At 33.8% G+C, this 27,950-nt stretch overlaps 4 protein-coding genes and 1 long non-coding RNA gene across 6 annotated transcripts; 2 read left to right on the top strand and 3 right to left on the bottom strand.

Moving 5' to 3' along the window:
* The first annotated feature begins 801 nt into the window (after positions 1-801).
* Positions 802-15,838, top strand: LOC144424491 (zinc finger C3H1 domain-containing protein-like). Its single transcript, XM_078113848.1, has 13 exons — positions 802-1,452; positions 2,761-2,924; positions 3,224-3,354; positions 4,840-5,010; positions 5,492-5,619; positions 6,128-6,238; positions 9,713-9,857; positions 10,359-10,512; positions 11,158-11,265; positions 11,794-11,989; positions 12,288-12,391; positions 13,022-15,042; positions 15,304-15,838. The coding sequence occupies exons 5-12, from the start codon at positions 5,581-5,583 to the stop codon at positions 13,128-13,130; spliced, it is 966 nt and encodes a 321-aa protein (XP_077969974.1). The 5' UTR covers positions 802-1,452; positions 2,761-2,924; positions 3,224-3,354; positions 4,840-5,010; positions 5,492-5,580; the 3' UTR covers positions 13,131-15,042; positions 15,304-15,838.
* Positions 6,421-9,409, bottom strand: LOC144424527 (uncharacterized). The gene is made up of 4 exons (XM_078113909.1): positions 8,556-9,409; positions 8,145-8,216; positions 7,648-7,865; positions 6,421-7,351 (listed from the first exon to the last, which is right to left on the bottom strand). The coding sequence occupies exons 1-4, from the start codon at positions 8,812-8,814 to the stop codon at positions 7,160-7,162; spliced, it is 741 nt and encodes a 246-aa protein (XP_077970035.1). The 5' UTR covers positions 8,815-9,409; the 3' UTR covers positions 6,421-7,159.
* Positions 15,839-16,462: 624 nt separating the features above from the next.
* LOC144424544 (uncharacterized) lies at positions 16,463-27,941 on the top strand. Of its 2 annotated transcripts, none has more exons than XR_013476746.1 (7): positions 16,463-16,585; positions 21,302-21,446; positions 22,371-22,522; positions 22,967-23,016; positions 25,459-25,652; positions 26,048-26,151; positions 26,566-27,941. It is a non-coding gene; the product is annotated as an uncharacterized LOC144424544 (long non-coding RNA). The 2 variants fall into 2 exon arrangements; XR_013476745.1 differs by having other exon boundaries at positions 16,466-16,585; positions 22,909-23,016.
* LOC144424542 (uncharacterized) lies at positions 16,678-17,872 on the bottom strand. The gene is made up of 2 exons (XM_078113928.1): positions 17,589-17,872; positions 16,678-17,181 (listed from the first exon to the last, which is right to left on the bottom strand). The coding sequence occupies exons 1-2, from the start codon at positions 17,784-17,786 to the stop codon at positions 16,990-16,992; spliced, it is 390 nt and encodes a 129-aa protein (XP_077970054.1). The 5' UTR covers positions 17,787-17,872; the 3' UTR covers positions 16,678-16,989.
* Positions 17,996-18,745, bottom strand: LOC144424501 (uncharacterized). The gene is made up of 2 exons (XM_078113871.1): positions 18,482-18,745; positions 17,996-18,096 (listed from the first exon to the last, which is right to left on the bottom strand). The coding sequence occupies exons 1-2, from the start codon at positions 18,738-18,740 to the stop codon at positions 18,011-18,013; spliced, it is 345 nt and encodes a 114-aa protein (XP_077969997.1). The 5' UTR covers positions 18,741-18,745; the 3' UTR covers positions 17,996-18,010.
* Positions 27,942-27,950: the final 9 nt, after the last annotated feature.

Below are 27,950 nucleotides of genomic sequence, written 5' to 3'. Positions count from 1 at the left end.
ATGAGAAAATGCCGTTTCAGATTGTTACCGACACAATTTGCAGACATATTAAGCAAACATTGTGGTATTTTCCTTCCTATATTAAGTCAAATATCTCTTTAAATTGGTCAGCTTTCTTTTCAAACTCATATTTACAAAATAACCTACAAATAACTGCAAATTGACTGATTACCAAATGTTACCTAATTTGAGATACAGAAGGGTAATTACTAAATTTTCTGATATAGGCCTATAGGCAGCATTTTTTGTATTACTGTTAAGACTGGTTGCAAAAAAAACACCCGCAGGAATTATATTGTTAGGCCATTACAATAATATTTAGTTATCATGCATAACCAACTCGTTTGATTTTTAGTTTTCTATGAAGCCCATTTTGTTAGCTGATATTCCCGACCAAAAAAAAAATAGAAAGCCAGTTGACAATTCAGAAATTTGAGTTGGGTTGGGTTGAAAGGGGGTTGAGTTGAGTTGGGTTGAAAGGGGCCAAGCACATTATTATTCAACTTCATTTATTCATTATTATTCAACTTCATTTTGTTAGCTGATATTCCCGACCAAAAAAAAAATAGAAAGCCAGTTGACAATTCAGAAATTTGAGTTGGGTTGGGTTGAAAGGGGGTTGGGTTGAGTTGGGTTGAAAGGGGCCAAGCACATTATTATTCAACTTCACTAGCCAATTCAGTTAAATTAGTGATGTAACAATATGTCAAAAGAATTTTCCGGTTATTTTTTTGACGAAACAATGACACCAAATGCGATTTTTTTTGTCTACGTTGGCGCAAATGCGACGCGGGCCACAGATAATGGAGCGGTGGGCCACATGTGGCCCGCGAACCTGGGTTTGGACCAAATCGTATGGATGGGTTTGGATGGGACGAAGCACGATAGGATAGGATTTATATATTTATCCCGGGGGAGAGGAAATTCGATAAGGCGGCTTATCCATATGGCGAACCACGGCCTCTCGTCCGGTTACCAGTCCATGTCGGGTATGGGAATAGTTAGTTATTTGTTTCGGAAGCATGGACTTGATGGTGGAGGAAGCCGTAACCGACCAGCGGTTACGTGAACCACCCTACGACGGCGAGGAGTCCAGCAATCCTCTCGCACATAACTATCCCGCATGGGATTCGAACCTGCGAGCCCATGCAGAGTAATCAGAGATGCGGTGGCGAGCGTATTCCTAACGCTTAGCACGATCAAAGCGACTATAAGTCGCTAAGTTTATAGTCACTTTGAGCACAATGAGCCACACCGTCGCGCCCACTACGAACTACATGGGGATTCCCCGCAACAACAGTGGAACTAGAAATACATAATTTGGATTTTATGCAGAAAAATGTCAATGCGTGGAACACATAATAATGGAAAATTATTAAACAACGTATATGGAATATAATAATACAATGATGATTAGCCTGTTATGGAACATTGACTATTACAGTATTAAAGGTAACAGAATATTAAATGAAGTTTGCCTTTATTCAGTTATTGGAAAAGTTCATAAGACATAAAGTTATTTTGTGCTATGACTCTTGCAAGGTGCACATACTATTTGGGTAAAAATACAACATTTATGCAAATTTATATAATGATGATGAATAGCCTATTAAGGAATCTTGAGGATATTGAGGTAAAATACTTGTGGGAAAAAGTCATACTGGAGTTATTTTGCTCTGTCAGGTGGGAGCAAATAATACTGGAAACAAAGTAAACCACAGTGTTGATGAAAATTATTATGGTGATGGTGATAGCATATTATAAAAAACATGGACAAATAAAGATAACACTCATTCCATATAAATCTAGAACAATTGGCTGATTGCTGGATTGGTGGAATAGCGAGGCACATAGTATGGGATATTGGCAGCGGACCGAGTTGCACAAGAGTGTACACTGGCAACTGGTTTGTTTGACAAAATGCAGTGGGCAGTTTTATGGTGCTGGTGCATGAGTTCTAATACCTCGCTTTTATAAATATCTGCCAGTTTGATTAGTTGCATCTTATGGTAGTGGGGGTTTATTTTTGACATTGGTCCAGCAAAGGGGTCTAGTATAGTTTAGTACTACAGGTACTTCCAGTGGGCGTAGCATAACGAATTTTGCATATGTTATTTCTAACCCTCACCTGACTATGCCATCCAAAAATTACACCACTTCGACGTCACCATCACGTCATAGGGCTTGCCAAAGTATAATTACGATCGCCCGAGATGGCATCTGCGCCGTTGATAACGAACTCGCTAAGGCCGGCGATCTCTCTCCTATCGTGATTGTTGTGACGAGAAAACGAGAGAAATAGCTTGCTCGATTTCGGGTGATCGTCTGCGCGATTTGGACGATCATTCGCATACTTTGGTGGGCCTTATTACGCCACAGTGACGTTGAAATGACGTAATTTTCGGGTGACTTAGTCAGGTGAGGGTTAGGATTGACATATGCAAAAATTGTTTAGCCAGGCCAACTAGAAGTACATGTGGTACTAAACTATACCAGACCCCAGCAAAGATTACAGCACTCATAGCGCTGTTTTGAATTATTTCGATGCGACGTAGAAAGGTTTTCTTAGATGATCCCCAAGCTACAATTCCATATTGCAAATGAGACTGGAACAAGACAAAGTAAACCATGTACAAAGTTGAAATTGAAGTGAAACACCTGAGCCGATACAGCATCCTTACCGCAATAGCATAGTTTTTGATTTTGCAACATTCAATGTTAGTTTAAGTTTCATCAATTCGCTCCTTTTTTGTATTTTAGTGTTCACTCTGGACTCAAGCACATCTGGAGACTTGTTGCTATCATGAAGATTGGGGTCATCAGCGAAAAATTTTGAAAATAGTGTGAAGCTGTGGGGAAGATCATTGATAAAAATGAAGAATAATGTTGAGACACAAGCAAGATCCCTGGAGGACACAGGCAAGGTAGGGGAACAGTATGAACCAATTTGAACAAATTGCATTCTATTGGTCAAGTAGTTGCCAGGAGTTGGTTTGCTACCCCTCTAATTTCATAATGCCACAAGATTGTTTGACTTGTTTTACAGCTTCCGACGTAGGATTTAAATGTTGTAAAAGAGAATTTCATTACGATCAACTCATTTCAAACTTGCTGAATAATGTTGAAGGGGATTTTTACGTTATTCTTTCACTTTGTTTTTAACCTTGGGACCTTTTCGTAAATTTAATTGTTGTTTGTTATCAATATTCTTTCTCTTTATAAGGTGGGATCTCTGTAAATGGTTTATCACCAGATGTTACTTCAAGATAGCTTTTGCAAACAGTGTTGCAACGAACTCAATTAACTTCAATTATTAAAATCGCCAAATTTTCAAAGGTTTTACCATTGTTGAAAGTAAGAATTATTTTTTTGATCAAATTAATCATTTTCAAGTATATTTCTTATCATTTGAATTTCGTAATAAATAGTTACATTGTCGCAATAAGTTAAGTTCATTTGACTAACGATGTTTATTAACTCTTTTGTTCCGTATAACATATATATTCGTACTACCAACCTTGGTCATAATAGTTATTTTCGGACTATTTTACGTTTATGTTCATGTTTTGTGAAGTATTCCGCACTAACTAAATCATTTTGAGCATCCAACTATGATCCGTGCTTGATCTGTCAACATTTTGTTTTTTTGTAAATTTTTTATTTTACTACTAAGTGAATTTTATTTGTGTAGGTATTTCAAAGCTTAGCGATACACGAAAGTATTTGTCATTACTTCAAAAATAAGTCATTTGAACGAGCGGGAAACAATTTCGCGCACATAATAAACAAACAAAGATTCCAGACAACTATCGTGGACATGCTCTCACATATCATTGATTATTTCGCGTTTCGCTTCGCTTGCGAAGCTGAGTCTGGTTTTTCTTCAAAGGTGACGTAACTCTCTTTCAGAAGAGCGCTTGGAATTTCGTTTCTTTGTAACACGTGTTCATCGAAGCGATAAGAGTGTGAAACGTTCTCTCAAAAATTTTTGAAATTTCTCTCTTCTTACACACGTAGGGTCGAACGGTTTCGCCTACGTCACTTGGGCGCGTTTTAGTAGGAAGACGCGAAAATAAGCTTTTTAAAGAGATATTGGGGGTGTTCCTTGTACGTTTGGTTAACTGGTCATTACATATTATAAAATGGTACATAAAGTCGATTGTATACAGCGGAAAAAAAGGGTTAATGCTCCAATGTTGAAGGTATATATTAAAATTACCTGTTGAACCAATCAGGCCAGATAACCATTTCTATATGACCTTCTGTGCATCAAAGGTTACGGTATCGGTACCAGGATTTTAAGACCTCATAGCACCAATTATGACAAAAAAGACCAGTGTGATGGAATAAAAAAGTGTCCCCTTTAAATAAAGCCCTAAAAGTTTTTCGTAAATATAATGGTCTCATAGAAAAATTTGAGAAATAAAATAAAAGCAATAGCAAATTTGCAACTTTTTCTATCTAAGTACTAAAAATGAGAAATCAAGCAGTACTGGCCATTTTTTCCAAATAATGTCAACAAGAATAACAACAATGAGAAATAGTATAGCGATCCATATGTATAATTCGTGACCGAGAGCAAAATATTTCAAAAGAAATTATTTATTTTTTTTCAAATTTTCTGCATAATAACAGACAAGATTTTACTCGATAACTTGGAATGTTAATCTAGATCTGTCATCGTCATCGTGAATGATACCTAGTTAAAGTGCTTTTTGCCCAGAGGGAAACTTTCTGTGGTCCACTAGTGGAGCGGAAGGTTCATTTTGAATAACCCTTATCTAGACTGACCTTAATTTACAACTTTTGCCCCTCCAACATTCGAAAATATTTCTACAGGTAACGGTAAAAGAATTCTCTCCACAATGTCAGAAGTTTCCTACCTTTTCTACATCTTCTATGAATAGACGTTTGACGTCGACTGATCTTAATCATCTTTGGTTGGCATATTTTAACGTCGTGCATTTCAATACTCTTCCACAGTGCTTTCCAAGTCCCACCTCACCCAAGGTATTATAAAAATGCAATGCCTAACTGGGAAGATTCGGGGTCGTTTGAATAGCAGTAGCTTCATAAATTTTGATTGGGTTTGAGTGAGTTCCCAATTGCTACCTGTACAGGGCGTTGTAGGCAGCGGAAGTTGCGAGTGAGCGTCCAAAAATGCCAAGTTTTATCCACATCCACATTATCTATTTCAAATATTCAATTGGTTACCTTTTCCCCATACCTAATGTACCCTAGCAATCGAATAATAGGATATGTTGTGGTGTATAATGTGGTTATTGAGCTATTTTATTGTTTTTTCCTCCACAATATCCTATCAAATATGAAACATTCTATCCTATTGCTCTCAAAGCAGCACTCCCTTGTCCTTGTTTTCTCATTAAAAATAAATACCTGAATTCGTTAATCTCTTAATTACTTTGAGTTTGTGAGTGAGTCAAATTTCTATATTGAGCAGAAATACATATCATTTATTTGTCACTTTTAGCTCTGCATGCAATGCTCGAAATTATCTCGGGATCAAAGTTTATCCAGGATTAGAAGTTCAGCTTGACTTTAATTCAAGGAATAAACTTGATGAAAGTTTCTATTCAAACCTGCATGCTGACCTTGACGGTGAGTAGCCTAATAGACTATCGAATATGCCCATTAGGGGTGATTCTCAACGCTTTATGACCTGTTTACTCAGATAACGGTAAGAGTCAGGGGGGGCCAAATTAAATAATTTAGCATTCCAAATACATTATGAAATTATTTTTAGAGTTTTTTCGTTTGGTAAGATGGAAAAATTTACAGAGATAAAATTTGAAAATATTAGGAATAGCATAAACATTGTTTTGACTAGTTTTTTTTTTTTATATTTGTGACGTCGTCAAGAGTTAAATAGGCCTGATTTCTTCTGGTCTGTCTGTAGGGTATGAATTGATATAATTACAATTACGACCTAAATTAGGCATCATCTCATTGCTGTAATGAAATATTGTGAATAATCGTTCACAACTAATTTTTCAATAAATTTGAAATATATGATTCCTTTAATGGCTTCGCTCATTTGGGCAGTTCTGTCGTTTGTATTTTCTGATTTTTGAAAGTTATTCTTAATTTTACTATATGTTTGATTTAGTTGCTATCAAGGATTCTTCATCAAATGAAGATTCATTATCAGCTCTTCGGTTACTTCGGGAAAGATTGCGATTGGAAATATCTCAGCAAAAATGGGACAACGCTGCTAATAGTAAGTAAGAATTAGGAATTCTCTTTTTTACTTCTATTGATTGTCATCCTAACCAGTACTTTACAACCCTTTCATTTCTATCATTGAATTCTATGTTGCATTTCCCTGTGATGTGGTCTTCGTTGCATTTGGTTTCGTCACAATGGCCAATCAGCCCAATATCGACGAATAAAACAACTGAATAACTGAATGATTTTATTTACATAGTATAAATACAATAACAGAGCAAGTTTCACTTTCATTTTTGTTGAAAAAATTACAAAAAGATAAATAAGGTTATACAAATTCCATTGTGTAAATTGCGAAGTTATGTTTATAACCTCATTTTCATCGGAGAAAAAATGTTCTCTCGGTTTCTCAGGTTTTTGTGTAAAACTATGACTAAAGCGATACAAAAACTGTCAATAAATGAGGAAACTATAAGCCAGATCAAAAAGGGAGTGACTGATATTTCTGTATTATGGGCAGATGTTTTGGTGAAAAAGGGAGACAGCTTAGCTGCCACATAGGTATAGTCTTGGATTTAATCAATTGATTAGTCAATTAATCCTTCGACTGCCGTGAAATGAAAATTTGATGTTTTCCGCAAAGCTACTACCGTACTTTAAAAATCAAATATGCTTCTCTCATCTCTATCTTTTATTTCGACCATACTTTTTTAATTTTGAATTATTTATATATTTGTTGCCAGTACCAAAAAAACACAATATTAATTTTGACCATATTCACTTGATATGTGATTGATATCAAGCAAGATAATAGTCAAATCATGAAAAAATAATAAAAAATAGAATTCTGTAATCAGGTGCACGATACGATTTACGTTATTTGAATATTGACAATATAACTAGCATTGTAGTATTGTGTGATCGGAGAAGTTAACAAATAAGAAATCTGTAGACAATGCTTGTTAATATGATCTTAAGTATACTTGATTTGACATAACACTCCAGGTTGTGTGTATGTTGGAAGGTAGTTATACATGCCTTGTTCTACATCTTCTGTATCTTTCCTGACATAAATGTACACATTTTTTTTTTGCTCGCCACTATTGGGTGTACTCGGATACCATTTAGTGAACGGTGATGGATTTCCAGAAAGTGTCACAAGTTGCTGAAATAGATAGGATAGGATTTACATATTTATCAAGGCGGCTTAATAATCATGTTGGGTATGGGGTTAGTTGGCCAGTTCTCTGATGAATAGACTTGACGGTGAAGAAATCTGTAACTGACCACAGGTTATGTGAACCACCTTATGAAAGCTAGAAGTCCTGCATTCATCTTGTACATAATTAACCCACACAGGATTCAAACCAGCGAACCCACGCAGGGTAATCAGAGGTGCTGTGGCGAGCGTAAGAATTTGTAGTTGAACATCTTCATTATGAATCAAATTTAAATACTCACTGAGTTTATGTACAATAGTCCTGTCCAGTATCCTGTGGGAGATGATGTTGATTTTGATCTGACTAACTCTGCTATTTTTTGGTAATGTGTTTCATCTTCAATGTATCCAATATTCATACCAATATCTCTACAGGCTTGTGTTGCTTGGTCAAAATCCATTTCGAATTTGCGAATTTCCATCCGATAACATTTATTTTTGTAAAAGACTTCGCAGTTGACTATTATATTTAGAAAATGAAAAATTTAGTTATCTCGGTTTGAAAATAATTTATATTCATGTTGGAAATTCTCGATTCTGAATCATCACAGTTGACTATTTTATTAAGAAAATGAAAATTACATTTTGTTCTGTTTGTTGGGAATTCTAGATTCAAATCTTATTTGTGTTTCCAGTTTGCATTTCATTTTATGTTTGAGAACTCTTTGACAAAAAATTCATCATGTAATGTTAACAAAACAGTTTTACATAATTGATAGTTTTTTTAACTATTAGCTACCCATCCTCTGCTGAAGATCATTCATGGTTTTATTCATCTTCTCTTGCGTTTCTGTCCGCAGATCATTTATCGCTGCAATAAGTTATATATAAATGGGTCGCTGAACTAATAGTACAAATCAAACAAACTAAATTATTTGAAAACATCGAAATTAGTGATACACTATTTTTTTAAATTTTTCAATGAATGAGTGAATAAAGTTTGCAACACAACATACTTGGATGTTCTGCCAAAACCCCATTTTTAAGTTTGTGTAAACCATATATATATATACAAAAAGAAGTAAACTTCAATATATTCCTCTATACGAAAATCTGTAATTTTTGCAAGATTTTCCACTTGAAACAAGGCTTTGTACAAGCCCCACTGATGCTTACAACCAATAGCAAATTAAATATTAATTTAAATTACCTGATTCTATTGCTGCATTCATTCTTTCATAATCAACAATTCCTTTTGGGCCTCTTGGCCCCTGTGGCCCTTTCGGGCCAATTTCACCAGGTGGTCCACGTTTGCCTGGAACACCCTGTGAGCTTCGTTGTGGTGGAATTGGGTATGTTTCTTCTGCATTGACATTTTCAATTTGCATGCAAATTCTTTGATTGCAATATACTTGATTGACGAGCAATTGAATGCTCAAAAACATACAATATAGTATATTCTTACTCATATTTAATGCCTGTTTGAAGCTAACATTAGCATTATAACTCAAATGCAGTCAATACAGCTGGTTTATAGTGAATTGAATGCATACGTATATGGCTTCGATTAATCCACTTGCAATTCCACTTACATCTTACAATCTGTAATTTATAAACAGAGGCAAATACATCTATGCTTTCTAACCTACTACATTAAGCAACGTACTGTAGCAAGTATTTATATTGGGATGATGCATTCTTTTTTAGATTCTGTTTTGTTTTCAACCGCTAAATTCCAACGACTAAAAATGCTATTTTTGTTGAGTGTTTTGAATTGTCTTGGGAAAGTGTATGAAAATTGTTGTGGAATGTTTTGGGTCGTCATGGGAAATTACAAAAAACTTGTTTCCCATGCTATTTTGCTATGAAATTTCTGCACTTTTGGTATTGTTGTGACTTGTGAATAGAAGTTTTGACCTTTTCGTGCGAGGAAATAATGGAGGATCAAAAACAATCGTCGGTGTGTTTGAAATAATATTTTTCGACTTGAAAGTAGTTATTTATCATATTTTTTTGTAACTACAACTGAACCATAAAAACAGGGCACTTACTGAAGTATCAAAACTTTTTTTTTTTTTTGAAAAGTATAAGAAAAGAAAAGAAAAAATTTTTCTTGTGATAGTATTCAAATCAGGAAATTTAATATATTAGATACGTAAGAGTAATGTAATATGATTTTGACTACATGAAAGTTTTCAAGTTGAATATTCTAATCTTGACAAAATAATCCTTAAGGTTTGCATTGTAATATTATTTATTTGTGACTACATATTTATTGATGAATGTTTTTAATGGGATATTATAACAGTCATGGATAAACAAACAGGCAAAAAGAATTGTAATCTATTTAATATTACTTTTTCAAAGGTGTTTGAAGAAGCTGTGACAGAAAATCCATCTGATGCAAAACTATGTTATGAAGCTGCTTTGTTTCAATTGAATCAAGAATCATCGGACATTGATGCTGCACTTCTGTATTTTGAAACTTGTGCTTCAGCTTATTTGAAAATAGGTAAAAGTTTTGTAGTTTTCATCGAATTAAGATTCATCGTGTGTAATATAATTGTTATATTAGTTCCAATTCCTGATCTATCAATCAATAAACATACCTACTAAATGATATTGATGAAACTAAGAGCGAAGGAGTTCATACCTATATTATACGTTGTTCATTGTCACTCACTTAGAAGTGAAAGAGACTGATTTTTGAATCAAGTTTTAGGCAACAACTAAATTGCAAAAAGATGAGTGAGGAAATTGCAAATATGAAATGAAATGAGTACCATCTAGTAGATACTGAGCATAAAATATTCCTAAAGAGCTGGATTACAATTACATGATGTAATGAGTGGTATTTACCCTCAATAGGAGTGAGTACTACACTTAACTACCAATTTTTGATTCTGATATAATTACCCAGGCTTTGGCATTGCCTACCCCGCATCTATGAGGACATGATTTAAACAATAAAAGTCGGTCTTTAATTTTTGTTTCATTTTGGTTTCTTTTTCAGATATACTTGTGATTAATTTATCAGAATTGAAGAAATTATTTCACTATTTATTGAGATTATCAGACCCATTGACTGACAAACATCTTTCTCTTTTACCGGAAATTAGTTGGAAAATTGTTGAAAAGAACAAAGCGTATTTATGGATGATTTACATGTAAGAAACATAGATCAAAGCTCTTCAAATAATGGGTGTCTCCTAAATTTTCTTTTTAAAGTTAAAATGGTATTTATCGATACCATATATCGTTTTGGCCCTTACAGATGTATTAAACTAGATAGCGATCGATGACTGCCCATTTATCGATCTGCGGTTTCAATTCCTTTGCTCTGACTCAATAGCGACACCCCATGTCCCATCACTAATTAATTAATAACCTGCTAATTATACGACATAATTCATCCATAATCAATAGGCTTCTGGTCCGATATATGATGAATGCACATGCAAAATTTGGAGTAGATTCTACCTCGCTTTCGTGAGATATTGCGTAACATACGAAAGTGTCTGACAGACAAACAAACCAACAAATACCTATCAACATACTTATCGAGATCGATGAAGTAAAAACACTTTTGAATTCACTGAATAAAAAACAACAAACCTGGTTAAGATATATTTAGACCTGACTTCGTAACAAAATTGAAAATATAAAGGGACTTTATGGACACCCTGTAGATCCAGAAATATCCTGATGTGCCACTCAATCAATGTTTGTGATTACGGAAATCGTAATGGAATTCTTATTTGGATTCTATTCATTTTTGAACAATGCTTTATGGTGTATCATGTTCTTTTCAGTGTAATTCTCGATTTATCCAGCGAATCTGTCAACGTTATACTGGATTATTATGAAAAGGCAATCGTGGATGTGGGTGATGAAAATGATAGAAGACAAATATGGCTAAGGTGGGACTTTATAATCAGATTCGCAAATTTTTTTAATAATAAAAAAAAGTATACTCAAATAATTCATTTTCCTCGAAATACTTATTTGGATACTTCTTGATACCATCATTGTAAAATCCAAAAGTATTGATAGCTAATTTGAGTTTCTCTTCTCAGGACTCATTTTTGATCCTTGTGACTGAATTAAAACTTTTAGGAAGACAAAATCATCATTCAGTTGTTTAATTTGTACCCAAGTTTTGGAGACAACGAAAAAACTAATCAATTGCTAGATAATGTTTCCAGCCATGCCTGAGAATCTTGAATTAAAAATTGTCTAAGCGACTTCTTAAAATTTCAATTGTCACGTCACCTTTGACATCTTGATGATATCCAGTGGCGCGTTGTGCTAAGCGTCCCATTCCTATTCTTTTCTCTCCTCCAGGATAAATATGTAAGTACTACTACTACATAAATGGTCAAAGCATCTCCCATTTGGAAAAAAAAATATCCTGAGTCCATTTTTTTTATATCAAATTTTTTTTACAGATATCTTCTATATCGTCAGCATCTTGCTTCAAAACTAGTCGAACCAACAACAATAACTGTAAAAATGCGTCAAATATGGCTAAAGAATTTTACTGCAGTTATTCGTCGATGCATAACAACTTCTTCTCCAGATTTAGCCATTGATGAATTGCTCAGCTCTGATGCCAGATTTTCTGACTACACATTTCATAATCAGGTAGAAACTTATTGGCGATGATGTACTCTAGGTTACCAGATTCTAACATGATACATAATAATAGTAAGTGTACAGTTGTTTATTAAAATTGATATCTTTTTATTTTTCATAGATGTTTATGTCTAATTCTCGGAATATTAAAGATTTTTGTGAATTTGCTTTTTTGCTTAATGACAATAAACTCATTTAGGATACTAAATATTTTAAATATAAAATATAATAATGCATAGGCCGAACGATTTTTGATAATGACAGTATTTACATGATGATATTGATTTTAGTATTTTATCAACTACAGGTTGCGTCTATCTACTTATCATGCTTTCATACAAGGCAACACATATCAACTGCTTATAATTTTCTTACTGATCTGATGCCGTATAATGTTCCACTGTTATTGAGGTAAGTGAATAAATGGTGATTTGTTGGAAGGTAAACTAGTAGGTACTCCTGAAGTATGTGATTCAAAATGGCAAACACTTGAGCGTAGTATGTGTACCAGGTTAGGGCTAGGCCATAATTTCAGGGACATAGTATAGGAGTCACTTGCCTAGTCCCTGAACTCGTAGTAGAATTAAAATAAGAAAAATTGGAATGAAAATACGGCCTAACCCTAACCTAGTACACGTACCGGTGTCTGCTATTTTGGTTCACATACTTCGGGAGCGCCAACTAGTATGCAACGACTATTTAAATAAGTTTATAAATATCTGTATTTGATTCAGGGAATTTTTGAATTTATATTCAAGTAAAAGGGTTTCTTTAACACCGTTTTTTCTATCAAACAAGGGACCATTAGGGTATACCAAATTTAGAAATGTTATTGTAGAAACATTTTAGCTTTAGCGTTCTTCATAGGCATTTAGAATTAGTATTTGATATACACAGTCTTTGTAAATTATCTTGTAATGGAAAAATAATATTTGTTTGGTTTTTCAATTTCGACTGTACTTTCATCTGCATTTTAGATCAAGGTTTCGGGAACATTAACTCAGATATTCCAAATTTTATGGAATATATTTTATATTCCAGGGCTTGCCGACATTTTCTCAGTTTTGGAGATGACTCAACAACCGTTTCCATATTATGGAGGATAACTTCAACTACATTTTGTCAAAACATGATGATATGGAAAATGTAGTAAATCTTGAATAATCTTTTTTGAATAATATTTGATTCATTTTCTATTCAAGTTTTATGTTAATCAACATGTTTTCTTACGAGTTGTATGTAAAGCTAAGTAATTAGATGTTAAATGTTTAAATCCCTTCTTTAATTGATTTATAAAAGTTTCATGGGGGAACTTAATAATTTTTATATTTTTTTTTCACAAAATTCACTAGATCAGTCTCGTCACTTTTCTCTCGTGGAAGAATATCAAAGGTATGGGTATCAAGTTTTGATTTTGTGAAATTGACAAAGTGACAATTATGTTTATTGAAAATAATCTCTATTTTAGGCAATACATCTGTCCCGGCGGTCTGTGGATGCAGTACTGTATTCTCGTGAGCTGTGGACTGATGTAAATATAAATTTTTCTTAACTGGTAAAATGTTTTAACTTTGTTTCCTGGGCAACAGGTGAGTGCAATTAGAAAGTTGTTATATTTGTAAAGTGATAATTTCATACAAAAATTGAGACCATGTGGCTTCTTGCAAATGTATGTAAAATCGATTTATTTTGATTGCATTCATTTTAAAGTTTTTTGTGGGTCATATTTTCATACTTTCAGATTAACTAGCCATTATGGGAGTTTTAATTTCAGATGTCCTTAAGATGCAGGTAGAAAATTTCCAGCTTTAATAGAATGAGATTTTTGAATGTGTCTTGTATTTGCCACAGTTAAATGTTCATTCTCTTAAACTAGTACTGAATCAGATGCACTTTCTTATTTCAATGAATCAAGAGTCAGGATGTTGGATTGTAAAACTGATTTGTTTTGCTAGTGATACACCAGAAGTTTTAATAATCTTGCTGGTTAAAAGACTAGCATTTCAGTTTGATTTGAAAGCCTGTCATCATTGTTTCAAGTTCAATGTCAGACGAAACGTTATAGAAATATATTTGTGTTAGTGTGCATCAAGACTTTTGAATCACTAGGATAGTTATCTCCACTCTTACTACAGCATTCTTGCATTAAGTGAATATGGATTCACCGACACAAAAGCATAAAAGTTAAGTAGTTCGTCTGCAGAAACCAAATCATTTAAACTGTTAATTTATTCCTTTGCTTGAATTTCGTCATTCTTTTATTTTTGACTTCGAAGTCTGGAATCTTCAAGTTTTTGAATTTGTACAATTTGTTCACAATATTTTAATGAAGTAAATTGCGTTTTCTGAATGTTATAGCCCTGAAACCCGGGCTTCGTCGTGTCTGAATTCTATGGACATTCCTATTATTTTGCATTCTGAAGAAAAATGAAGAAATTTTCTTTCAAAATTCTTTCTCACACTATTTTAGGAATGTCCCATTTTAAAGTAATAAGAAACTCATATTCATTTGATTTCAGTATAGTTTCAGCAGACTTAGGGCTCCTGGATTTTTTTCTTCCTATTATCGAATATTAACATGCATATTTAGGAAACATCCAATCTAAAACTTCAGGTTAAATATTCATATCGACTTGTATTTAGTCTCTTCATCAGAACAGTTTAGTAACAACAGGATAGAGTATTGTGTTAAGAGAGGCAGATAAAGTTTATAGTAACTTCAGATATTTGAAATCACTATTGCATTGCCTGTTGGAGGTGTTTTGATTGCTTCGGAAATTACTCAACATGTCTTGTATTGAAACCGCAAGAGGAACTGACATTGTGGATTGTTTGATTCGTTAATCTTCTTTCTATTTTCCTTTCCATTTTACACAATGTTGTTACGATTTATTTGTTTTAATATACGTTTTCTCTGTTACTGCAGTATCTCACCACTCTGAAAACATATGCGAAACCTGAAGATTTTATTCCGGAAAAGATTCGATGTTCATCATGGTTACAGATGGATGCAGGATGTCTTCTGCCCAAAACTCCTTAAGTTAATTTCTTGCAATAAAAAGGTGAGAGTGGTTGGTTATCTTTGTTACTATATTAAGCATCTCAATATTTTACATTTTTGTATATACAGTATATTTTGCATCAGAATAGAATAGAAATGTAGGGTATTCGGAAGTGAGCGCCCTTAGAATACAGCAGGGTGGTTGCCTGTATTTGTCCTAATCAAACTTTTCTTCCATTTCGATAGAGCAGAATATAAAAAAAAACTTTCATAACAACATTAATCTTTTCTACACATCTTTGCCACTTATTTTTTTTTCCAGCTATATCTTCGATTCGCATATTCTGCAGTACCCGTTCCTCTCAACTTGCAGTAAGTACTGTTTAATACTGCAGTAGGTTCCGTTCTACAACAAACATGAACTGTTATTTTCGCATCTCGGCTCCTTCATGGACTTTGCAGATGCCAATTAATATTGTTTTGTTTTATGCAGTTCTTGGTGTATTGTAGGACTACTTGCTTAGTTTAAGTGTAACCTTAACGAATTGATGGAAAGTGTTTGTGAAGATCAGTTCTGCACCAGAATATTGTCAAGAAACTGGATGATTCCTTCCGACCTAAACCAAAGTTTTGTGCATACGATTTGTTCCTGTGAATGATGCTCAATTATTGTCGAGTTCGTGAGAAGACCCTTGTCTAGAATATCTCATTTTCTGCAAATTTGGAAGTTTAGAAGATCCAACATTTTTTTTGATGTTCAGCAGTTTATTTCATATTTTTTCAGTCTTTGTATTTATGTTTCCGTCACTGCTTTGCCCCTTTTTCTGTATTTCGTGATTCCATTTTTCACTTGTACACTCACTGCAAGCAAAAATGCTTTTGATTGCATATTATTACTTTTTTTTAATAAATACATTTGCGTAACTTTATGTGCATTTTTTACCAAACTGGTTATTGCCTTAGATATTTACCCATATCTGCTCAATGAGTCAATGTCTAGATCAGACTCTTCAAACTAGGGCGCCACATTTGTAAGGGAATAGGACTGCAGAACAATCGACGACAGTTTTACTAGTTAAATATAGCGTCCCCGTTCTCCGCGTATAAACTAGGTATCAATGTTCTCATAAATTATAGTGGTGTTGACTTTGAGGATCGATGCGAGAATCTCTAGCAGTAGATAATATATTACCAACTAAAACAAAATAGTGTACACTAAACCAGTTGATTGTTTTATTCAACTGATTTCCAAAAGTAAACGTAACTCGTTGAAATTGGTAATATGACATGAAACCGGTATCCAATACCAACTTTACAACATAGCCAGGCCTGTCTTAGGTGATTGTGGTTCGAGGAGTCTACATTTATTTTTGTTAGCACTCTTCAGGTATGTTAGTCGTTGGTTCTGTCTTACTGTTACGAGCAAAGAACGAAAAATGTTCTCTCGGTTTCTCAGGTTTTTGTGTAAAACTATGACTAAAGCGATACAAAAACTGTCAATAAATGAGGAAACTATAAGCCAGATCAAAAAGGGAGTGACTGATATTTCTGTATTATGGGCAGATGTTTTGGTGAAAAAGGGAGACAGCTTAGCTGCCACATAGGTATAGTATTGGATTTAATCAATTGATTAGTCAGTTAATCCTTCGACTGCCGTGAAAATTTGATGTTTTCCGCAAAGCTACTACCGTACTCTAAAAATCAAATATGCTTCTCCCATCTATCTTTTATTTCGACCGTACTTTTTTAATTTTGTATTATTTATATATTTGTTGCCAGTACCAAAAAAACACAATATTAATTTTGACCATATTCACTTGATATGTGATTGATATCAAGCAAGATAATAGTCAAATCATGAAAAAATAATAAAAAATGGAATTCTGTAATCAGGTGCACGATACGATTTACGTTATTTGAATATTGACAATATAACTAGCATTGTAGTATTGTGTGATCGGAGAAGTTAACAAATAAGAATCTGTAGACAATGCTTGTTAATATGATCTTAAGTATACATGATTTGACATAACACTCCATGTTGTGTGGCTGTTGGCATGTAGTTAATCATGCCGTGGTATACACTTCCTGTATCTTTCTTGACATAAATGAACACATTTTTGTATTGCTCACCACTATTGGGTTTATTCGGATACCATTTAGTGAATGGTGATGGATTTCCAGAAAGTGTCACAAGTTGCTGAAATAGATAGGATAGGAGTTACATATGTATCAAGGGTGAGACGATAAGGCGACTTAATAATGATATGGGGAACCGCAGCCTCTTGTACGGGTACCAGTCATGTTGGGTATGGGATTAGTTGGCCAGTTTTCTGATGCATGAACTTGACGGTGGAGGAAGCTGTAACTGACCAGCGGTTATGTGAACCACCCTATGGAAGCGAGAAGTCTAGCAATTATCTTGTACATAGTTATCCCACACATGATCGGACCATCCAACCCACACAGGGTGATCAGAGGTGTTGTGGCAAGCGTATTCCTAACGCTTGGCACTATGCTCTGAGCCTAAGCCGAGATAAGTCAGATAGAAATGATAAAAAATTGGTGGTTCACCATATTCATTATGAATCATATTTAAATACTCACTGAGTTTTTATACAATAGTCCTGTCCAGTATGTTGTAGTAGATGATGTTGATTTTGATCTGACTAACTCTGCTATTTTTTGATAATGTGTTCCATCTTGAATGTATCCAATATTCATACCAATATCTCTACATGCTTGTGTTGCTTGGTCAAAATTCATTTTAGTTCCACGAAGTATCATCCGATAACAATTATTCATGTGAAGGACATCACAGTTGACTATTATATTTAGAAAATGAAAATTTCATTTATCTCTGTTTGAAAAAAAATTAATTTTGTGTTGGGAATTCTAAGATTCTAAATCATATTTGTCGAACAATTTTTAGGTTTCTAGTTTGCATTTGATTTTATATTTGAGACAAAACTCTTTGACAAAAAATTCATCATGTAATGTTAACAAAAAAATTTTGCATAATTGATAGTTTAGTAACTATTACCCATCCTCTGCTGAAGATCATTTATAGTTTTATTCATCTTCTCTTCCGTTTCTGTCCGCAGCTCATTTATCGCTGCAATGGGTTAAATAAAAAAGTATGGGTCGCTGAAGTAATAATACAAATCAAACAAACTAAATTTTATAAAAGCATCAAAATTAGGGATACATTGTTTTAATTTTACCAATGAATGAGTAAATGAAGTCCACAACATAACATACTTGGATGTTCTGCACAAACCCAATTATTAAGTTCTGTCTATACCAAGTCCATTTATACAGACAGTCATTATATCATCATTTAAAAAGATGTAAACTATATATATATATATATACAATAAGAAGTAAACTTCAGTATATTCTTATATACGGAAAACTGTAATTTTTGCAAGTTCTTCCACTTCAAACAAGGCTTTGTACAAGCCCCACTGATGCTTACGACCAATATTAATTTAAATTACCTGATTCTATTGCTGCATTAATTCTTTCATAATCAACAATTCCTATTGGTCCTCTGGGCCCCTGTGATCCTTTTGGTCCAATTTCACCAGGTGGTCCTCGTTTGCCCGGAACACCCTGTGAACTTTGTTGTGGTGGAATTGGGTACGTTTCTTCTGTATTGACATTTTCAATTTGCATGCAAATTCTTTGATTGCAATATACTTGGTTGACGAGCAATTGAATGCTCAAAAACATACAATATAGTATACCCTTTTTCATATTTAACGCCTGTTTAAAGCAAACATTAGAATTGAAACTCAAATGCAGTCTAGCATACATTTCTGTCTAAATTTAATCAAGTTGCAATTCCATCTCAATGAAATTTCTATCTTACTAACTGTTATTTATAAAGTTGAGGCAAATACATCTATGCATGCCAACCTACTGCGCTAAGCAGCCTACTGTACTACTGTAGCAAGCAAAGTATTTATATTGAATTGTTGCATTCGTTCAGCTTTCAGAAGTTGAAATGTTTCCAACCAATAAATTTGAAGGAGTACTATTTTTGTCATGAAGTGTTTTGAATTGCCATGGGTAATTGCAAAAAACTTGTTTCCCATGCTATTTGGCTGTGAAATTTCTGCACTTTTGGTATTGTTGTCAAAATGTGTGGTTTGCGAAAATGATGAAGTACCAAAAAAACATACATTTGGGCAATTGAAATGTTATTTTACAGCTTGACAAAGCTATTAACTAGGTTTAGGTAACTTTAACAGAGCCATAAAAACATAAACAAGGCACTAAAATATCAGAATTATTATTTTTTTGAAAAGTATAAGAAAAGAAAAATTTATTTTTCTTGTGGTAATAAATGAGAAATGTTAAATCAGATATTTTGTATATTATAAATGTAGTCTAATATATCGCCGGATGAGAACAGAAGGGGCCTGAGTCACATTTTTGGAAAATGTACTTTTTTCTCAATATTTCTGGGTTTTGAGCCATGCTCTACATCAGTGGGTCCAACCGCCGATCCGCGGACCAGTTTTTTTGCCAGTCCGCGTGAATTTTTGTTTTTCTGATGCCGTCTCCATCGCTTCACCGAAGACGATGTTGCGTTGGTTTATTACGCAATTTCTCTTTCGCGATCTTGGCGCTGTCTTTGGCGACATCTTGGTGCCGAGCACCAAGGCTTTTGGCTCCGATTCATCGCGAATGCGCTCCATCATATCTCGCAAGATTCAGAAACCTAAAAATCAGCACGCATACTTTTACTGTTCTGCGTGCTTTTCTTGATTAATATGACCACCCACGTAAAATGTTCTGCATATTTCTTTGTTCAAACCAGAAAACAGTCAAGAACAGTATAATATTCCTGTAAGATATGAACTTGTTGCGACCCTGCAGGTGGTCATGAGACGCGCAAAAAACATGGGCCGCAGAGATGATTTCCAGTATTTTAAGCGGACACAGTAGGATTTTGAGCCTGGTGCCAAGTTATCGGTGACTTTGTCATTGTAACGTAAATTCATTTCGTTTGAGGCGTCGATCAACTGCAGAGGGATTAATATGATGTATTCGATGGAAAAGAAAAGGCTTGAATAAAATTGTGATTCTACTTTATAGTCCAGATTTAAAAACGAATTACTTGACACAAATCTCTTGATAAGAATACCCACCGCTAGGTAATCGAGCAATCGAACTGTTGTTCATAATTTCAACCAGTTACTGCGTTATGCGAAAAAATTTCATCACTAAATTCAATTAAAACGAAGCAAAGAAATCGGTTGCACGCCGCTGCAGAGCTACGTGTTGCGGAAACTTCGTTGAGGCTTCGTTTGCAATCCTATATTGAAAACGAAACGGCAGCAAAATTCTCACTAGAGTTAATTGTGTTTGTACATGTTTTGGCATGTATTATACATGTTTTTGATGTGAGATGTTTTATGCGTGCCTTTCTTACACATAATGGGTGCCCAGCACTATTACGAAAATATATGGTATCATTTTATGTTTCACCCATTTCAATTTTTGGCCGACATATTATTTTATAGTTTTTCTCAGTGTGAAATGTTTTTAAGTGCGTCTTTTTTCTTAAGAAGCATATTGAGCCCGACATTGCATTATATTACGCAAATATATGTTATTCTTTTCTGTTCCGGTCATTTCAATTTTTGCCGGTCCGGGAGTACATTTAATTTAATTTTACCGGTCCGCCAGGGTAGAAAGGTTGGGAATCACTGCTCTACAAGAAGGATCATAATATTTTGTAGAATTTAAGAACAGAATGGGCCTAAGTTTTAATATGATGGGCATGGACATCAGAAATAAAAAGTCCGAAACTTACATCTCTAAGAATATTTCAGTGCAACTTAAGCCTAAGTCACCTTGTTTTACCTTGCATCCAATACAAAAAAATTCAGAAGTTGTTGAAAACAGAAGGGGCCAAACCCTTTTTGGGGGGTAAAAATGCAGAAAGGAGGTGCAAAAATAAATCGATGACAAAGATATTCTCATCTACAATAAAATAACCAGAGCTCAGGTCTTTACTAAGTGCAAATATCTAGAAATTCAAAAATAACAAAATTCAAAATCGTTTTTTGCGTTTTTCTCAAAACTCAAAGTTGTGACCTAGGCCTGTTCTGTTCTCATCCAACGATATTTTTGACAACATGAGAGTTTTATTTTAATTTCCACAATATAATCTTGAAGGTTTGCATTGGTGACATTATTATGTGTGGACGCATACTTATTGAATGTTTTCAAGGGCATATTATAATTGTCATAGATAGAACAGGCAGGCAAGAAGATCTTATCTATTTAATATTACTTTTTTAAAGGTCTTTGAAGAAGCTGTGACAGAAAATCCATCTGATGCAAAGCTATGTTATGAAGCAGCTTTGTTTCAATTGAATCAAGAATCATCGGACATTGATGCTGCACTTCTGTATTTTGAAACTTGTGCTTCAGCTTATTTGAAAATAGGTAAAAGTTTCGTAGTTTTTATCAAATTAAAATTCACCTTGTACAATATCCCGATTTATTAATTGATAAATATAATATTAAGTGATATTAATGAAGCTAATAGCAGAACAGTTAATAGCTTTATTATATGTTGTTCATTCTCACTCACTTAGAAGCACCGATTTTTGATTTTAGAAGCATTTGATTGTAGTAAATCTTGAATAATCTTTTTCGAATAATATTTGATTTATTTTTTATTCGAGTTTCATGTTAACAAATTTTATGGATTCTGATTTTTGAATGCTATTTTGGAAATAACTAAACTACCAAAAGCTACGGTAAGTAGGGAAATTGACAGTGTGAAAATAAATAGGTATCATCAACTAGATCTTAGACATGAAAATTCTTTAAAGAATTAGACTGCAATCACATGATGTAATGAATGGTCATTACCTTGAATGACAGTGACTATAAATTTTAAACTATAAATTTTTCAACTATAAATTTTTGATATAGTTAATCTGGCTTTGGCATTGCCTACCCTGTTAATTATACCCCGAATGAAGACATGATTCAAACGTGGAGTGTGCAACCTGCAGGCCATGGGCGAAATGCGGCCAACAAGGAAAAATTGTGCAGCCGCGGAAAAGTGCTAATTTTGAAGTGCGTACTTCCAATCGCTTTGCGTTGCAACTTATTATTTATCTATGTTTATAGGCTATAGCATTGCGATTCCCTTGCAGCTAGCTTGTGCAAAGCGAACAACGCATGTCGTATGATCAATAACCAAAATTTCTGTGTCTGCAACTACTAAAAAATCTGTTGAATGAAGGCGCGGCCCGCGGTTTCACCCATTTATTTCGGTCTAGCCTTCCTGTATTAAAGGTCGCACTCGAACATAAAATTGGGTTTTCGATTTTTGTTTCCTTTTGGTTTCTTTTTCAGATATATATGTGATTAATTTATCAAAATTGAAAAAATTATTTCACTACTTCGAGATTATCAGATCCATTAACTGATAAACAACTTTCTCTCTTACCGGAAATTAGTTGGAAAATTGTTAGGAAGAACACAGCATATTTATGGATGAATTACATGTAAGAAACATAGATTAAGGCTGTTGAGATTATAACTGTTAAGATATAAAGGATGTCTCAATTATTTTCAATATTGCAAATGATATTTATCGATGCCATATATTTTTTCGGTCTTTCGGCCCTTACATATGTTAAATGATGTAAAAATACTTGAACAATTACTGAATAAAAAACAACAAACCTGGTTAAGATATATTTAGAACTGACTTCATTACAAAATTGAAATTGCGAAAGGACTTTATGGACTCCCTGTGAATCCAGAAATATCCTGATATGTAACTCAATGTTTGTGATTACGCCAATCGTAATAGAACTCTTTCTCTTCAATTTTAAACATACTTCATGGTGAATCATGTTTCCATGAAATAAATATACTTGTTTTTCAGTTTAATTCTCGATTTATCCAACCAAACTGTCAACGTTATACTGGATTTTTATGAAAAGGCAATCGTGGATGTTGGTGATGAAAATGATAAAAGACAAATATGGCTAAGGTGGGACTTTATATGCAGATTGGCAACTTATTTCAATAATAAATATAAAAGTATATTCAAATAGTTTGTTTATTTTTCTCGAAATACTTATTTGGATACTTCTTGATGCCATCATTGTAAAATTCGAAAGTGTTGAAAGATAATTTTAGTTCAGTCGCTTCTAGGGGAAGGCAAAATTGAATATTTTTTTCGAATCGAATAATTCGAACATTTTTAACGAATACCGAATAGTCGAATAACGAATATTTTTTATACACAAGGGGAGGTCCAGAACGTCGGTCGATACGCCCTTTGGCTACAGAGCGTTTTTTACTGGTTAATTTTGTCATAATCGCTGATTGTTTTTGTAATTGTCACCGTGACCGTTTTTGCGGCGATATATACCGGTAATCTATATTACCGCCCTTTCTCTTTTTTGCGAGTATTAATTATTTCGGACCGGCGGACATCGAAGTTTATATTTCGGGTTTACCCGTGCCTTCACGTCGGCAACAGCTGTTAAAGCCATTAAGGAATAATTTCAAACCCCCCAAATTATATTATTCTAATTTTTATCATTTGCGTTGGCTTTCATATTACTTATCAACGTTTGTAAATTTACCGTCACAATATTAAGCGAACGGTAATTGTATTATCGATACCGAGATGCAGATATTTATTAAGACAATACCGTAATTATCTTGATATGCTTTTCTATGGTGTCCATGTTACTTTACAGACAAACCTCGCAAAGCTGCGATTGCATCAATCCCGAATGTTGACTTGTAATAGTGACTAAATAATTCGGCAATAAAGGCATTTCTGCATGGCCATATGACGAGATGACGTTAATAAGCAGCGCTTCTTGAATAATAATTTACATATGCGACCTATTGCTGAAAAAAATTGCGCTTTTGTATTTTTGTGCGTAATAGATGCCAGGCGGTAATTATAACTAACTCTCCCAAGTTCCGACGTTTTCTTTCAAGAAACCCCGCGATCATTATAGCTAATATCGTTACCGAGTAATTCACAATTTTATTTACGGAATTTGCAAATTCACTTTTACTTCTCTTGGACGATTTTGATAATGTCACGCCCTATTTATTAGTGCAAAAATGCTCAAAATATAAAGAATGTAATAATTTCCGATGATACAACAATTCGTAAACAAGACAGTGCGCGTTGTTACATCGAAATTCACAATTGATTTTACCTTATCCTCCTGTTCACGATTTCTACACTCCACCCGCCATGCATGGCCGAGTAAAATATTTACATTTTCGAAACATTATAGCTAATATCGTTACCTAGTAATACAAAATTGTATTTACGGAATTTGCGAGTTCACTTTTACTTCTCTTGACGATTTTGATAATGTCACGACCTATTTATCAGTGCAAAAATGCTCAAAATATAACGAATGTAATCATTTCCGATGATACAACAATTTGTGAACGAGACGCGTTGTTACATCGAAATTCACGATTGATTTTAGGTTATGATTTCTACACTCCACCCGCCATGCATGTCCGAGTGAAATGTTTACATTTTCGAAACATTACTTGGTCAAGAATGAAAGGGATCACTAAAGAATTAATTTGAAAGTACATTAAAAGAATTATGTCCTGCCATTTCTTTACTGGCCATAGCTTGTTCGTGTTATACTATGTTTGGTTTCATGCGAAAGTTACTTCAACTTTTATATTTCGTTAAACAAATTAATGTTTGGTTCATGCATGAAACGGCTAATCACGTGCCGCCAATCATACGGAGTTTAAAATCTGGGATATTTATTTCAAATACCTCATCTGATTTGACGTTTCTAAATTTAGGGAACGGTGTCGGTACCTTGTTTTGCAAAATAGGTAATTGAAATGAACGATTGAAACGCAAAGAAAACAAATAACATCACAACGCAAAGACGATTTTTCAAATTTGTCGCCTTTGTCTGTTAGCGAGCGTTGTAGGTGAATTCTCGCGCAATTCACGATCGGTTCAGAGACGTTCTGTGTCTAAGCGAGGCGGCGCAGATCACGTGGTACCCGATATTCGAATAGTAAAATGCCATTCGAATAATTTAATATTCGATTCGCCATTCGTTATTCGAATATTTTGCCCAGCCCTAGTCGCTTCTCAGGACTTATTTTTGAGCTGTTCAACTGAACTAAAACTTTTTAGAGAGACAGAATAATTATTGAGTTATTTGATTTATATCCAAGTTTCGAAAACACAACAAAAAAAATACGGTAATTAATTGCTAGATAATGTTTCCAGCCATGCCTGAAAATCTGTTTGAATTAAAAAGGGTCTGAGCAACTTCTTAAAATTTTAATTATTACGTCACCTTTGACACATTGATGATTATCCAAAAATATAGAAATATAAAGAACCTAAATGGTCAAAGCATCTCTCATTGTGAAAAAATATTCCAAGTTCATGAGTCATCAAATTTTCTTGCAGATATCTACTATATCGTCAGCATCTTGCTTCAAAACTAGTCGAACCAACAACAATAACTGTAAAAACGCGTCAAATATGGCTAAAATTTTACCGCAGTTATTCGTCAATGCATAACAAATTGTTCTCCAGATTTAGCTATTGATGAATTGCTCAGCTCTGCTGCCAGATTTTCTGATTACGCATTTCATAATCAGGTAGAAAATATAATGTGAACTTTTTGGTGATGATGTACTCTACTTTACTAGATTGTAACATGAAACACAATGACTAATAATAGTAAGTGTACAGTTGTTTATCAAAAATAAAATAGATATATTTTAATGTTTTATATATGTTCTGGTCTAATCCTGCGAACGGAGAAGGATTTTGGAAAATTAGGAAAAACATTGGAATTTTTTCTTAATGATAATAAACTTGTTTGGGATACAACATATTATGATGACGCATACATCGAAAGGTGTATTGACAGTATTTCCATGAAAATACTGATATTCGTTTTCTCGTGAATGTCTATTTTAGGTTCAATTTCTTGAAAATATTTTTGTCATCTCAGAATATAAATACTCAAATATGTTTCCATAAACTTCAGGATGCATCTATCTACTTATCATGCTTTCATACAAGGCAACACATATCAACTGATTATAATTTTCTTACTGATCTGATGCCGTATAATGTTCCACTGTTATTGAGGTAAGTGGATGAATGGTAATTTGTAGGAAGGTAAACTAGTAGAATGCAACTTACAATTTTATTACGTTTATAGATAGCTGTATCTTGTATTTGATTTAGTGAATTTTCAGATTTATATTCAAGTAAGAGTATTTCCTTTAAACAACAATTTTTTAATCGAACAAGGGACCATTCTGGTATACTAAATTTGGAAATGTTGTTGTAGAAAAGTTTTAGCTCTAGCCCTCTTTGTAGGCATTTAGAATTAGTAACTGATATACACAGTTTCTGTAAATTATCTTGTGATGGAAAAGTAATATTCGTTTAGTTTTTTAATTTTAGTCTAACTGTTCTTCAACCAGAATTTAGATTAAGGTTTCGGGAACATTAACTCAGATATTCCAAATTTTATGGAAATTTTTTTTTATATTCCAGGGCTTGCCGACATTTTCTCAGTTTTGGAGATGACTCAACAATCGTTTCCATATTATGGAGGATAACTTCAACTACATTGTGTCAAAACATGATGATATGGAAAATGTAGTAAATCTTGAATAATATTTGATTCATTTTCTATTCTAGTTTTATGTTATTCAATATATTTTCTAGTGAGTTGTATGTAAGGCTAAGTAATTATATGTTAAATGTTTAAATCCTTTCTCTCTAAATGCTTTATTAAAGTTTTATGAGGGAACTTAATAATTTTTATATTTTTTTTTCACAAAATTCACTAGATCAGTCTCGTCACTTTTCTCTCGTGGAAAAATATCAAAGGTACTAGTATCCAGTTTTGTTTTGATTTCGTGAAATTGACAAAGAGACAATTTGTTTAATAATAAAAATAATATAGGCGATCTGTCAATGCGATACCGTATTCTCGTGAGCTGTGGACTGATGTAAATATAAATTTTTCTTAACTGGTAAAATGTTTTAAACTTGTTTCCTAGGCAACAGGTGAGTGCAATTAGTAAGTTGTTATACTTTGTAACAGGGGTGTGCAAGGTTTTTGCACCAGGGCCAAAAAATTTTCCCTGTCTTGACTGGCTATATGTGTGTGACGTAAAAAGTTACATTTTATGAACAATATATACAGTGTTACAAAACAAAAGTGGGAAAACAGTAAGTTGTGTGCCAAAACTGAATTTATTCGCAATCCTAACAAATTCCTTGAGCTATTTATAACCTAAAAATATCGAAATTCGTTCTCAGTTATGTTGTGGCAGCCTAGGCGGGCCATATTGAATCACCCAGCGGGCCGGATTTTGTCCGTAGGCCGTAGTTTACCCATGTCAGCTTTGAAATAATTTCATACAAAGTTAGAGCCCTGTTGCTTGAAATTTGCACTTGTTTTGTTCTGCGAATGTACTCAAAATTAATTTACCTTATTTCGTTACATTTATTTTAGAGCTTTTTGTGGATCATATTTACATACTTTCAGCTTATGAGTTGAAGTTTTAACTACCTATTATGAAAGTTTTAATTCCAGATGTCAGTAATTAAGTAGAACATAGCAGCTGGAATAAAAATAAAACATCAGGTTGTCTGCCATTTTGGTACGAATACTACGGGAGCACCAAATACCCTTCCTAAAATTTTAAACGCCCCCTTCTCATTTAGGGTGTGACACCACACTTCCATTTGAATTTAATTTTATTCTTTTTATATTTTTTTCTTTATGTTTATATTTCCCTCGCTACGTTTCTCCTTTTTGGTATCTCTTGATTTCATTTTTACTTGGACACTCACTGCAAGCAAAAATGCTTTTGATGCAAAATTATTTATTACTTCTCTTATTAAATACATTTGCGTAACTTCGTCTG

Source organism: Styela clava, chromosome 6 (assembly GCF_964204865.1).
Source record: "Styela clava chromosome 6, kaStyClav1.hap1.2, whole genome shotgun sequence".
In the NCBI taxonomy this organism is placed as follows: Eukaryota; Metazoa; Chordata; class Ascidiacea; order Stolidobranchia; family Styelidae; genus Styela; species Styela clava.
This window is presented reverse-complemented; position numbering and strand designations above follow the sequence as displayed.